The sequence below is a fragment of the Typopeltis vanoorti genome, chromosome 20 (genome assembly GCF_054136105.1).
Source record: "Typopeltis vanoorti isolate ZY-2024b chromosome 20, IOZ_Tvanoo_1.0, whole genome shotgun sequence".
NCBI classification, from domain to species: Eukaryota; Metazoa; Arthropoda; class Arachnida; order Uropygi; family Thelyphonidae; genus Typopeltis; species Typopeltis vanoorti.
The window spans coordinates 91,381,368-91,394,620 of record NC_143568.1 but is presented as its reverse complement, the minus strand read 5'-3'; the positions used below and the strand labels follow the sequence as shown (position 1 = coordinate 91,394,620).

Genomic DNA, 13,253 nt, shown 5'->3' with positions numbered 1-13,253 from the left:
CAGAGAAGAGTGACTAAGTTGGTAAGTGATGTAAAAAATGCTTCCTATATTGATAGACTGAGAGTTGTCGATTGCAGAGGTTGGTTGATAGGTGGAGAAGAGGAGATATGATAGAAACGCTTAAATTACTGAAAGGTTTTTATAAGATTGATGCAGGAGAAATGTTTCAGCTGTGTGATAGTGATGGAAGAACAAGAGGTCATCCCTGGAAATTAAAGAAGAGTGTGGTTAACAAGGGTGTCAGAACAAGGTTTTTTGCCTGGAGGGTGGTGAATGAGTGGAATTCATTGCCTGACTTAGTTGTGAGCTCTTCGTCTGTAAATGAATTCAAGAAGAGATATGACAGATATTGTTTTGCTAATTTGGGTCTCCCGCGATGAGTCTACTGACTCCATGGAGATACCCGTAATAATAACAATAATAATAAACTGGAAAACTATTTTTGATACCAAACATGGAACTTTTGGAACCCACCTTGGTTCTCAGATAAAAGGAAGGTGGTCTTGTACCAGGTGATGAAATTGATCTATCACTATTGCCTAAAGACATTCTAAACATCTTTTGTTTCTAGTGGTATTCAAACCTGACCTACTGGTTGGAAAGTAGAGGCATTATATATTTGGTCAATTAGATGGTGATCCTATCAGTGATATCCTGGATATAGTTTCTGATTAATGTTTTCCTTACTTGGTCTATAATAAATAAAATAAATTAAATAAATAATTTTTTTAAACTCAATTTCACGTAAGTGCCTCCATAGTGCAATTGGAAGAACAACAGCATATTGAACCCTTTGATTGGAAAGGCTTAAGTTCAATTCTCATCATTATAAGAGGAACCTATATGTGTGCTTTTTCATTTGAAGATGAGTTAGCCAATCTCACATAGAAGTAGCAGGGCTTTTTCTTCCAGAAACTCGGAGAAAAATTGCAAAATCTGTAAATTGCATGTGTAGTTGTGACGATTTTTGTGTGTAATAGGAGAAATAAGTAGGAGGAGGAGAGACAGATGTATGTAGCAGAGTAGAGTACCTTCCTGCAATAAGCTGATATGAGGTTGCAGAACCCATTAGTGATATATGGACAGGAACAAAGAGAGAGGATATCAAATAATGTTTCTGAATAGCTGCAGTTGTAGTCCTTAAAGAACATCTCATGAGGATGCAGAGAATAGAAGTACAGCAAATAGAATGAAAGTGAAGAAGAAACAGGTTTGATGGATCTCATTTCTTTGCAGAAATTAGAGGAATAATAATTATTATTATTATTACTGACACCTCCAGGGAGTCCCAAGACTCATCGAGGGAGGGCACCTACTCTACAGCTCTCTATCTCCACCACATGAACAGCATCTACTGCCAACCACCATTAATAGTATTTTTCACAGACAATCACAAACATCCATGCCAACAGCGGGATTCAAACCCGCAGCCTTCTGGCTGGAGAGTGGATATGCTAACCACTTGGCCAACCAGGCTGGCCAATATAATGGATGCCATTTTAGTGGAACAGTACCATGGAAGTATCTGCAGAAAAGACAAAGCCAAAAGAGAGTATGCTGTAAGACAGTGATTGGAAATGAGTTGGTATGAGAGAGAGAGAAGAATCAATGATTAGCTCAACCATCCTCTTTTGGACAGAATCAAGAAATTTTTGATGTATTCCAAATATGAGAACAGTATTCTAAGATTAGACAAATTGGCAGTTCAAGTGGTGTAGCTGTGTACAACTTTCAAAATTCAGGAAATTTAGGAAACTCAGGAAAATTCAAAAAGAGGGATTTGATTTGTTTTCTAAAGTTAGTATTAACCAAGGTATTGAAAAAAAAAAAAAAAAAAAAGCAAATTGACATTCATTTGTCAATTTGAAGAATGGCATGTAAGTGATAATTGGTTGTAGACTATCTTGAAGCTTGGGATGTTTGAATACTGCAAGGTTTATCAACTGAGTGGAGAAATGCAATAAACAATACAGTATACAGCCTAAACCAAATCCCAGAATAGTTTTAAGAAAATTATCTTCACATCGAAAACTGATTTAGAGAGCTAAAAGCAGGAACCTTGCATCCTGCCCAAATGGCAACCATGCCTTTTGGGCTCCAGCCAGAGCTATTGGCTATAATTTCTGCTCAACACCACTCTGACCACTATTACACCCAAATGGTACTATTCCATTATCACTGATAGAAAAGGCCAACCTCTTGGCTTCTTACTTCTCCTCCAGTCAAACACTCAACACTGCCTTTGATCTTTCACCAGAAAGTGATTAGAAAAATTTTGCTTAAGCTGGGTACTTACTGTACTAACTGTACTGATGTCCTCTCCCCATCTGTACTTTTAAGTACAGTTGGGGGGGGGGGGGAGCATCAGGACAAAAGGCCTTTTTGGTTTGTATGTTATTTGACAATCTTCCGATGTTTTATTATTATTATCTGTGATCTAGGGAGTCAAGGACTCACTGAGAGAGGCTATACATCACTCACACCAGCTGTCATACCTTTCCTTAAATTCATTTACATTAGATGCACTCACTACTAAAAGGAAACTATTCCACTCACTGCTCTCTGAGAGAAAATCTAGATTTTACCCTTTCTTAACTTCCATAGCCCCATATTCTCTTCCTACCCTCTATATAACAAAAAATTTCATCATACAATATCCTATAACACCCATTCAGAAGTTATGATATGATAGAGGTCTTATAGACCTCTATCATATCATCCTTCTTTCTCCTGTTAACCAGAGTCTGTAATCCACATACTTGCAATCTGTCCTCATAATGCAAATGCCATATTATAAATTAAAGATGCCAAGAAATTATTTTCTCGGTTTCATCCTTTATCCAAGTGTAAGCAAACAAAGTTTGCACATGAAGTAACTTCGTGACAGGGCAACTTGTATATAAAGGCTAATAACTTCACATCAATAGAATCCCATAATGCAACAACATATCCCTACAGACATGTATAATGCTATAAATTATATAACATCATTATTACACATATATACAACATTCAATCTATAAACTAAAGTTTTTATTCAAACACGATAGTTGTCTCCATAATTTTCAAAAATGCATTCGGATCACCGTGTAAGCTTAAAAGAAATGACTTCTGCATTACTTCAATCTTGGTAATTCTGGGTCTGGCTCCCACTGATGAGACCTCAATAACTCAATAACCGGTCTGGATAGTGGCCCTTCCCATAATGCATAGCATTCTATATGCTTGTGAGGATGTGTGCGTTGCATTGTGGAATACTAAGGCAATTGATGTGAAATCATTAACCTCTAGAGTTGCCCTGGCATGAAGTTACTTCATGTGCAAATTCTTACATTTGGATAAAGGATGAAACCGAGAATATAATTTCTTGGCATCTTTAATTTATAATATAACCAAGTGGAAAATTTTTCAACAGCTAAATCCCATAATCTGGATACAATCTTTGTAAGTCTTTGCACCCTTTCCACAGCTTTTTTATCCCCTTGGAACTCGGGAGACCAAACATGCACACAGTAGTTAGGTGCAGTCTTATCGAGGCCTTATAAAGAGGCAAAATAACTTCCTCATCCTTACATGTCAAGGTCTGCTTCAATATCGACAATTATCCTCAGACTTGTATTTGTGCTATGTGGCTTTTGAACTTCAAATTCCTATCCACAATTATGCTAAGATTCCTAGCTTCATCAGTTTCTTGTAGCATAACCCACTAATATGATATGCCACTGGAAATCTCATCATGCCAAAGTGAATAACTTTACACTTAGTAATATTAAACTGGCAGACAATTTTATTTGTGCAAATTTCAGCTTATTCAAATCAGTCAATAAGTGCTCGATATCAGTAACATCCCTGATTACCCTGCTTATCTTTGCTTCATTGGCAAATAGTTGCACATTACCTGTTAGACTCTTCCATATGTCATTAATGTATAGATCAAACAACAATGGCCCTGAGGTACACCACTAGCCACCTCAGATCTGGCAGATTCACATCCACTAAATATCACTTTTTGATGTCTGTCAACCTTCCACTTATCCAAGTCAAGAGTTTATATTCCAATCCCATATTATCCAGTTTATGCAACAATCTTTTGTGTGGTATCCTATCAAATTTGCCTTAGCAAAAGTCCATCATTATCATAGTACATCCATTCCCTTTATCCAACTCGGCCGTAACATTGTTATAAAACATGAGCAAATTGCTAAATGGCCTTTCTTTAGTAAACCCATGCTACTCCTTGCAGAGTATAGCTTTTTTGTCTACCCGTTTATGTATGCAAGTTCTTACCAACTTCTTTAAAATCTTCACCACCACACCAGAGATACTGATAGGTCAGTAGAGTCTGGAAAGTTCTCATAAACACCTAGAACAAAAATGATATTAAAGCAACTGATATAGCCACAAGAAATAACATATGAGAATATAAGAACATAAGTTACCTTCATAACTCTGCTACTAGTATGTTCTTTCCTGTGCTTATATCAGTTGCTTTAATATCATTTTTGTTCTGGGTGTTTATCAGAGCTTTCCAGTCCCCCCCCCCCATACAAACATATAAAAGGCTTAGCCAATTCAGCTGAACATTTCTTTAGCAAATGTGCCGATATTCCATCTGCCCGTACTGACAAATTCTTATCTAGGTGTTATGCAACAGCTCTTCATCCAATGCAATAGTAGCACTGTGCACCATGTTACATACATCTGGTTGATATATCTTAGCGAAGTGAGCAACTTATTTTCAAAAGGTTGATCGATTGGTAGAGCCTCTGCTACTAATGGCTCAGTTAAGTAAGTTTGAGCACGGTTAGTAGTTGGAAGGGGCCCAATCGTTCGATGCTGTTGGCACACTCTTCCTCGATGAGTCTTTGGACTCCCTGGAGGTGTCAAATAATAATAATAATAATAATAACTCCTCTCATTCTTATTCTCATGATATGCTTTCCACATCAACTTCTTGTGATCTCTTGCTTAATAAGGTTGCACATCCATTTCATTCCCACCCTATTTATTCTTTGAACTTAGGTACCACTTAAATGAAGTGGTGTGTTTAGATACCACTTCGTTTAAGTACATTTTCAAAGATTCCCATGCAGTGCTGATATTTTTCCCATTCAGTAACTGATACCATGGGACCAAAGATAGTATTCTCCTAAGTTGATCATAATTTCCAGTGAGTGTGTTTCAAATACTGAGTACTTTGAATGTCAATAAAGCAATGGGACTGGATGGGATTTCACCATGGGTTTTGAGAGAATCTGGCTTTTCAATGAAAATCTGGCCATGGGAAAGGTGCCCAAGGAGTGGAAGAAGGATAAGCTGGTATCATTGCATAAGGGTGGTAGTAGAATGGAAGTGTCAAACTATACACTAGTTTGTATTTCTTCAGTAGTTATGCTAAGATTTTGGAGAAATTAGTGAGGGATCATTTACAGCATTGGGCAGATAAGGGTAATGTTATCTGTGAGTGTCAGCATGGATTTGTTAAGGGGTGCTCTTTTAGTAATCTGATTGTCATTTTTATAATAAAGTGACGAGCGGTTGATGAGAGAAAGGCATATTCTGACCCCCCCCTTTTAATTTTAATTAATTTTTATTTTATTTTACAAAAGCATTTGACAGGATGCCACATGATAAGCTGTTAGTTAAGCTACAGTATATGAGTTTGGATATCAGGTTAGTGATATCCACCTCAAGGGCTGTTTGATAGGTATCAGAGAGTTGTGTATGAGGGAGCAGTATCAAGGAAGCAGAAAGTTAGAAGTGGGATCCCATAGGGCTCAATACTGGGACCTGTATTGTTTAATCTTTGTACCAATGACAATGTCAATGGGTTTTAGGATAATATTCAGTTGTATGCAATGACGTGAAGCTGGGAAGGGTTATCAGTAACAATGAGGGATCATTTATAATAGGATATGAATAAACTGGACAGATGGGAAAATGAATTAGTGATATCAGTTTAATGCAGCAAAATGTCAAGTCTTGAAGTTTGGGATCCATCGATGAGAGGCTGCATACCCTGTTGGAGGTACACTGAAGGAAGTGGGGGAGGCAACAGAGCTTGGAGTGATGAGTTATAGAAACCTGAAATTCAGGGACCATATCTATCACAACGGTGGTTAAAGTAACTCCGAGGATTGCTGCAATACTGAGAAGGATGCTGACCTGCAGAGATAACAGAGTTGTCATTGCATTATATAAAGCTCCGATCAGACCACACCTGCACTATTGTGCTAAATTTGGTCCCCAGGATTTGAAGGAGATAAATTAATTGCAGAAAAAGCTGATAACAAAGATGATATCAGGGCTGTACAATGTTAGTTATGAGGATAGGCTGAGGGAATGTAGACTATAGAGTTTGGTAGATAGAAGGAGAAGTGGTATGATTGAGACATTTAAACCGTTGAGAGGTAGTTACAGGGTTGACACTGGGGAGTTCTTTCGTTTGGTTGAACAGGGAGGTGCAAGGACAAGGGGGCCATCCCTGGAAGTTATGAAAGGAAGCTGTGAGCAAGAGGTGAGGAGTGTTTTTTCTTGCATGGAGGGTAGTTGAACTGTGGACTTCAATGTCTGATAGTGGATGAGAGCACGAACAGTGAATGAGTTCAAGGAGTGGTATAATATACTGTGTTTTCTAGGGTGTCCCATGAGGGAATGTAGACTATAGAGTTTGGTAGATAGAAGGAGAAGTGGTATGATTGAGACATTTAAACCATTGAGAGGTAGTTACTATTTATGATTAAAGACCACACAGTCACAAGACTGTGTGGTCTTTAATCATAAATAATAAAATAAATCAGCTAATACCTTTTATTTCCTAATAGGGAGTAGGCGAGGCCTTTATACCCTTTTGGAGACTGAGTGGGCAGTTCAATCTCCACCGTTAGCCAATCAGAGAGCTGGCCCATGTCTATCACTAATTATAGGCAGCTACTGTTGAAGAGACCAGCAAACAAGTGTTGCCATCTCTTGGTACCTAACCCTAACAGGATATGTTATTGTCTGAAATAATGTAGGTACTACGGCCAATTTTCCTGAGTTTATGGGACAAAAAACCCGAGTTTCCAGGTGGAAAACCCACTTGCCCATGCTAGAGATCAACTAACTTGGAAACCGGTCAAAGATAGGCTTAGAAAAAGTTCCTCCAGTCAGCAACTAGACTTGAACCTAGGTCTAACTTCGAGTGGCCAAGCACAGAGAACGCAAGTACCACTTCCACTAAGCTACACAGTCCTTAATCATAATAATAATAATTATAATTATGGAGAAGGTAGTCATCAGCAAACAACAATACCTAGAGACACACCAACTAATTAGGGACTGGCATTATTATGGATTTTATTGTCGATCCATAGCTGATCTACCAGTCACAACACCCCTTTTGACTCAAACCATGGAGTGGGTTGAAGAAACATGCACAAACTTAAAAGACATTTTAGAAAATTTGTAACAGATTTAAAAAACCAGCCTATCTTAATATATACGGTTGTGTTGAACTTCTCAAGATTTGGGAAACATTAATTCTTAGCCAAACATCTAAGGCTAGCCAACAGCACCCATATAGGTTTCTCCTCATTGGACAGTCTTTATATATATATATGTAGAAAGTATTTTACCTTGGGTATAATAAATGTTAAAGATACCAAGCAATTTTAAACCTGGTTTTACTCCATTTCCCAACTAAGCAAACAGACCAACATGTCAAGTTTGCTCCTGCAAGTGTTGCAAGTCTAGCTGATCCTACAGGTAGTGCAAGACCAAGGCAACTCATGGTAAAAGTAGAATAAGCTCTGATCACTAATCTTAATATTTACCCTTAATGCCAAAACACATCTCGTAGAGGAGATGTATGATGGTTTGTATTAAAGGCAAGTGGGAGCCAGGCTAGAAATACCAAGATTTTATTAATACAGAGCTTATAAGTATTTTACCAGAACAAGTTACCATAAGGTGTTTTAACCTTATTAAATAAAAATATCAGGAGGAGATATAAATGTAGAAAGTATTTTACCTTGGGTATAATAAATGTTAAATTACTAAAACTCTGTATTACTTAAATCTTGGTATTTCTAGCCTGGCTGCCACTGATGAGACTTCAATAAAGGTCGAAACCGGTCTGGGTAGTGGCCCCCTTGCCTTTAATACAAAACATCATACATCTCCTCTACGAGATGTGTTTTGGCATTAAGGGTAAATATTAAGATTAGTGATCAGAGCTTATTCTACTTTTACCATGAGTTGCCTTGGTCTTGCACTACCTGTAGGATCAGCTAGACTTGCAACACTTGCAGGTGCAAACTTGACTTGTTTGTCTGTTTGCTTACTTGGGAAATGGAGTAAAACCAGGTTTAAAATTGCTTGGTATCTTTAACATATATATATATATATATATATATATATAGTCTAATTTCTTTCACTTATTGTTTTGCATGTTATTACAATATTAAAATGTAATATTTTTCTGTTTCTGTGACAGAGACAATATACTGAAATGATTAAACCCGCTGTTTAATTATTTCCATTTGTGCTGTATTTATTCCATTAAATTTTATTATGAGGAGACTCATGCAATTGCTCTCAACATTTCCAAGGCATGTGATAAGTAAGGTCTGGCCTTCATGCCAGACATTATCACATGCTTTTGATCAGCCTTCTGCATTTGCAACTGGGTTGCCAACTTCCTTCTTGATCAAAGAAGAGTAAACCACAGTAGATGGTTTCCTCTTCTCAGATTTCCCCACCAATACTCCAGGACTCTGTACTTTTTCCTACTGGCTTATGTAAGTGACCTACTATCAGCGACTTCTAATCCTATCTTCTGTGCAGTAGCGCACTCAGGGTTTCATTTTTTTTTGGGGGGGGGGGTTGAGTAGACGATTTGAGAACACACACTAATCATCGTATATGACCTATGACAGAGCATCTGCAGTGATCACTAATTCATAAGTAGTATAGAAAGAGAAGCCACAACACAACATAAATTAAAAATAATAATAATTTTAATTAGGAAAAGATTTTTGGAAAATTTTCTAGTGTTTTCTTTTTCTTTGGGGGAAACAACCCCCCCCCCCTTTTCAATGAGTATGCGCTATTCCTCTTTATCATTGAGGAACCTTGTAATTAGAGACCTCTTCAAGACCTAAAGGTATAATTCTAGGAATTGCACTGGTCTCCAACAAACAAGAATGCCACATGTTACCCATTACTGGAAGGTTACTTAACTGGAGGTGGGACTAATTTCACGCTTTCTAGTTGCATTTACTTCTAATTGTTTACCCTGTATCCTTTTTTTTTTTTTTTTTTTTTTTTCCACAAGGAGAAATGGATAGGCATTTAAGAACATATACGACTAGAAAACATGCAGAATTAGTAAACGCTGTTAGAATGCATGAAATTAATTTTCGTATTTTTACAAGGGGATATACTGCAAAGTATATGGGCAGACATTTAAAAATAGAACGCAACCAGAAAATATAGGGAAAGTAATTTCATGCCTTCTCCAAATCTATATTCCCTTAAAAGTGAATCTAATTTTACGCTTTCTGCTTGCATTTTTTTCAAAACGCCTATCCACGCTTCCTATTTTGCAAAAAGGTGAATAGCAAATCTCCGGTGAGCTACGCCGCCTGAGCGTAGGAAGACGCCATCATAGGTAGGATACAATCTACCATGACGCGTACATGGTAGATTGAAACCACAAAAGAGTGCACTTTTCAAAGTTCGATATTTTTGTAAAACAGGTCGATCAGTAAAAACTTTTTTGTGGTTCTTTCATAGTGTAGAGAAAGGAGGAATTGCTTGTTACGAAATTTTTGATATGTCCGGAAATATTTTTCCCCGGTCACATTGTACTGGATAAGTAGCGTTGTTAATAAAATGCTGTTTAAAAAAGCAAAAAAGAAATAAGTATACCTTTTCGTAGTGCAATTACACATGGTTCATAAGGTATTTTATTCGCCTTTAAAAGCAGCAATAAAGCTCTGCACGGCTGAGATATCAAATCGTAATAAACTTTCAGAGTCATTTTACTGATACAAAATAAGCGAAGTTACACAGAAAATGACTTCTGCGGTGCAGAAGGTGTTTTTATCTTATATTTTCAAGTGGATGAGTATACAGTGCCGTCCTTCCTGTTATAAAAATGCAAAGACCTTGCCCCTGTAATTTAAGAAAATCCGCAAAATTCCTTTCAACTTTTTATTAATTCTCTGTCAAATTTTAGGGGTGTATAAGAAAATAATATGCGATATATATGCAATATATATATAAGAAAATATATGCACAAAAATAGTTTAATGATTGGTATTGTTTGTAAAATAATTACTAAAATTTATATGCCTCCCTAGCATATTAGAAAAATGATGGGATATTATGACGTTCGATTCTCATCGCGATGGAGGAATCTTTATATGTATTTTTCAGAAATCGAGTTAACCGATCTCACACAGAATTTTTTTTTTTTTTCAATGAACACACGCAATTTCATTTATATACCCAACCGAATCAAAAAATTAGAATAATCAAAGAAAATGTGTTGAATGATTTGCAATTCTAATTTATTGCGTAGAAAGTAATTATTGGTAAAAATGTAATATAAATTATAAGAAAATGTTATTTGAAAATATTCACAAAATTAGAATAATTTTTAACGGGGTTCAAAATATTAGAATATGCCAAATTTTCCCGATTAGTTTTGAGGAGAGCATACAAATAGCATATATTTCAGTAGCTGCGGGACTGACTCGTGTGTGAGGAATCATTTGAGCGTGGATTTCAGTTAATCATTTACTAAACATGGGTAGAACGAGTGACATATCGGAGCTAAAAAGTTTCGTATGGAGTCTCTACACAAAGAAAGCCAAACTCAGTTTAGCTAAGGAATTTATATGTTCTCGAGCCAGCGTGAGTAGAGTATTAAGATAATATTCTGATAACCGAAGTTTTCAAAATAATCGCTGCAATAGCTGTTGAAAGGTAATTACATCAAGAGATGAGAGGAGATTGAAGAATATCGTGAAGAAAAAATCGCTTCCGAAGTGTAGGGTATTTTCACAGGAGATGGAAATAAAGAACCAGGTGTGAATGTGTGTAAATCTACGACGGCGAGACGACTTCACAAGTTGGTTCTTAAATCATGTGTGCCTAAGACGAAGCCGCGTATGACTTCCGAGCAAAAGGCAGCTAGAGTGCAATGGTGAAAGCAAAGAATGTTGTGGAGTCAAAAGGACCGGAAAAAAGGTACTTTTTAGCGATGAAAGTGTGTTTTGTGTGGCTCATGGTCATCAAGGGATGTGTTTATATCTTAAGCAAGAAGCATTTGATAACGAATGCATGAAATGTTCGGTGAAATTTGCAACCTCTATCATCGTATGGGCTTGTATGACCGCAGAAGGTCCAGATATGGTGTGCATTGTGTACGAAAGAGTCAATTTCAAAGTGTATTGAGCACTTTGTTACCGGCATCGGAAAATTTATGTGATGGTGATTTCCTTTTTCAGCAAGATTCAGCTTCTTGTCGAACTTCCAAGACTACTAGATGGCTCAAAGAAAGGCAAATAAATGTAATCCTTGGCCGGCAAACACATCAAATTTAAACCCCATTGAGAATTTGTGGGGAATTATGAAGAAACGTCTACAAGAAGTTGCCCCAAAAGACAAAAATGAACTTGTTTCTAGTCTGCAGACCATGTGGGCATGTTTTGATAAAAACTGTGAACTGCCCACCCGTTTACGAACGGTCATGAAAATTATGTTGTTTCCCTTTGACCGTGACAATTGACAATTGACATTTATGTCTTTAGGGGTGAAGCAAGATGCTTTTCATATTCCCCGCTATCTGTTGTGGTTGCAGTGAAGGTAAAATTTATGAGCAGAATGCTCGCCCTGATTGGGCATGGAGATTATGCATCACTAAAGGAGGCCAATATAGCTTTTGGTCTTCTGTATTTGAATATGTCCGTTGGATCGTATGCTGTAGCTTGTTGAACCAAATCGTTGGGATGTGTGGACGTCTTTAGGAAAAACTTGGTGGCTAAGGATCGTAGAAAAGAGAAGATATAGGGAATATTTGTGTCTCTGTGGAGTTGAATGTTTCTAACATACCACGGAGCATTCAAAATCATTCTCAGGCACTTGTTCTGCACTCGCTGTATTTTGATGATGTTAGCATTAGAGGTGTGGCTCCAGGCCGGAGAGGCATAGGTGATTATAGGACGAATCGTCAACTGGTATAGCTGCAATTTGATTCTGTTGCTGAGCTTGCTATTTCTATTAATTAGCGGATAGATCTGTGCTATGACTTTAGATGCCTTTGTGCATGCAGACTTGGTGTGTTGATTGAAAGATAGCTTTTTGTCGAGAATTACACCCAGGTAATTTGTTTCTGACTGCCAGGGAATTTTAATATTGAATAGTAACAAATCTCCTACAGGAGACATTGGCCTTTTTGAGAAAAGAACGGCTGAGCTTTTCTGGGGGTTGACTTCCAATCTCCATTTAGAGAACCAACCCTCCAGCTTTAGAATGTTTTCTTGAAGCTTTCTGGTAATGAAAAGGGGTCTGAGAGATCTGGTTAGTATTGCCGTATCGTCTGCATATAGGGCCAAAATGGAAGTCATCGGATTGTGTGGGATGTCTGACATGTATACAGAGAACAGCAATGGAGCCAGCAGAGATCCCTGCGGCACTCCAGCAAAGATGTGGCGCTGGGAGGATGTAGAACCGTTGATTTTTACTTGCATTGATCTATTTTGAAGATATGAGTGGATTAAATGAACCATTTTAGGTGAGATGCCGGCTGAGATAAGCTTGTGCAGGAGTCCAAAATGCCAGATTTTGTCAAATGCTTTGGATAAATCTAGGAAAACAGCACCTGTGCACTGGCGCCAGTTGTAGCTGGTTGTGATGTATTCAACAATTCTGTGGATTTGCTGGGTAGTACTATGGTGTTGCCTAAAACCAAACTGTTCTTTTGGAAGGATGTTTAGGTCATTTATTGAGGTTTGAAGTCGTGAGAGGACCCTTTGACCGTAATTTTTGTGCTATTTATTTATTTTCGCATTCTAATATTTTGAACCACATTAAAAATTTTCTGATTTTGTGAATCAAGTAACCGTTTCTTATAATTTATATTACATTTTTATGTGTTTACATGGTTATATAATCTACAAAGTATGTAGATTTAAAAAAAAAAATCAGCTATCGCCTATTTGTTCCCGTATAGGGAGTAGGCGAGGCTGTTTACCCTATCTAAC

At 37.3% G+C, this 13,253-nt stretch overlaps 1 protein-coding gene across 1 annotated transcript in view; it reads right to left on the bottom strand.

The window, feature by feature from the left end:
* LOC150095645 (glutathione S-transferase theta-1-like) overlaps positions 1-10,073 on the bottom strand; it is a 30,147-nt gene extending 20,074 nt beyond the window's left edge. Inside the window, exon 1 of the mRNA XM_090410021.1 lies at positions 9,913-10,073. Within this exon, the coding sequence (XP_090266147.1) occupies positions 9,913-10,024 (112 nt within the window). The 5' untranslated portion in view covers positions 10,025-10,073. The remainder of the gene's footprint in view (positions 1-9,912) is intronic.
* Between the last annotated feature and the right edge of the window lie 3,180 nt (positions 10,074-13,253).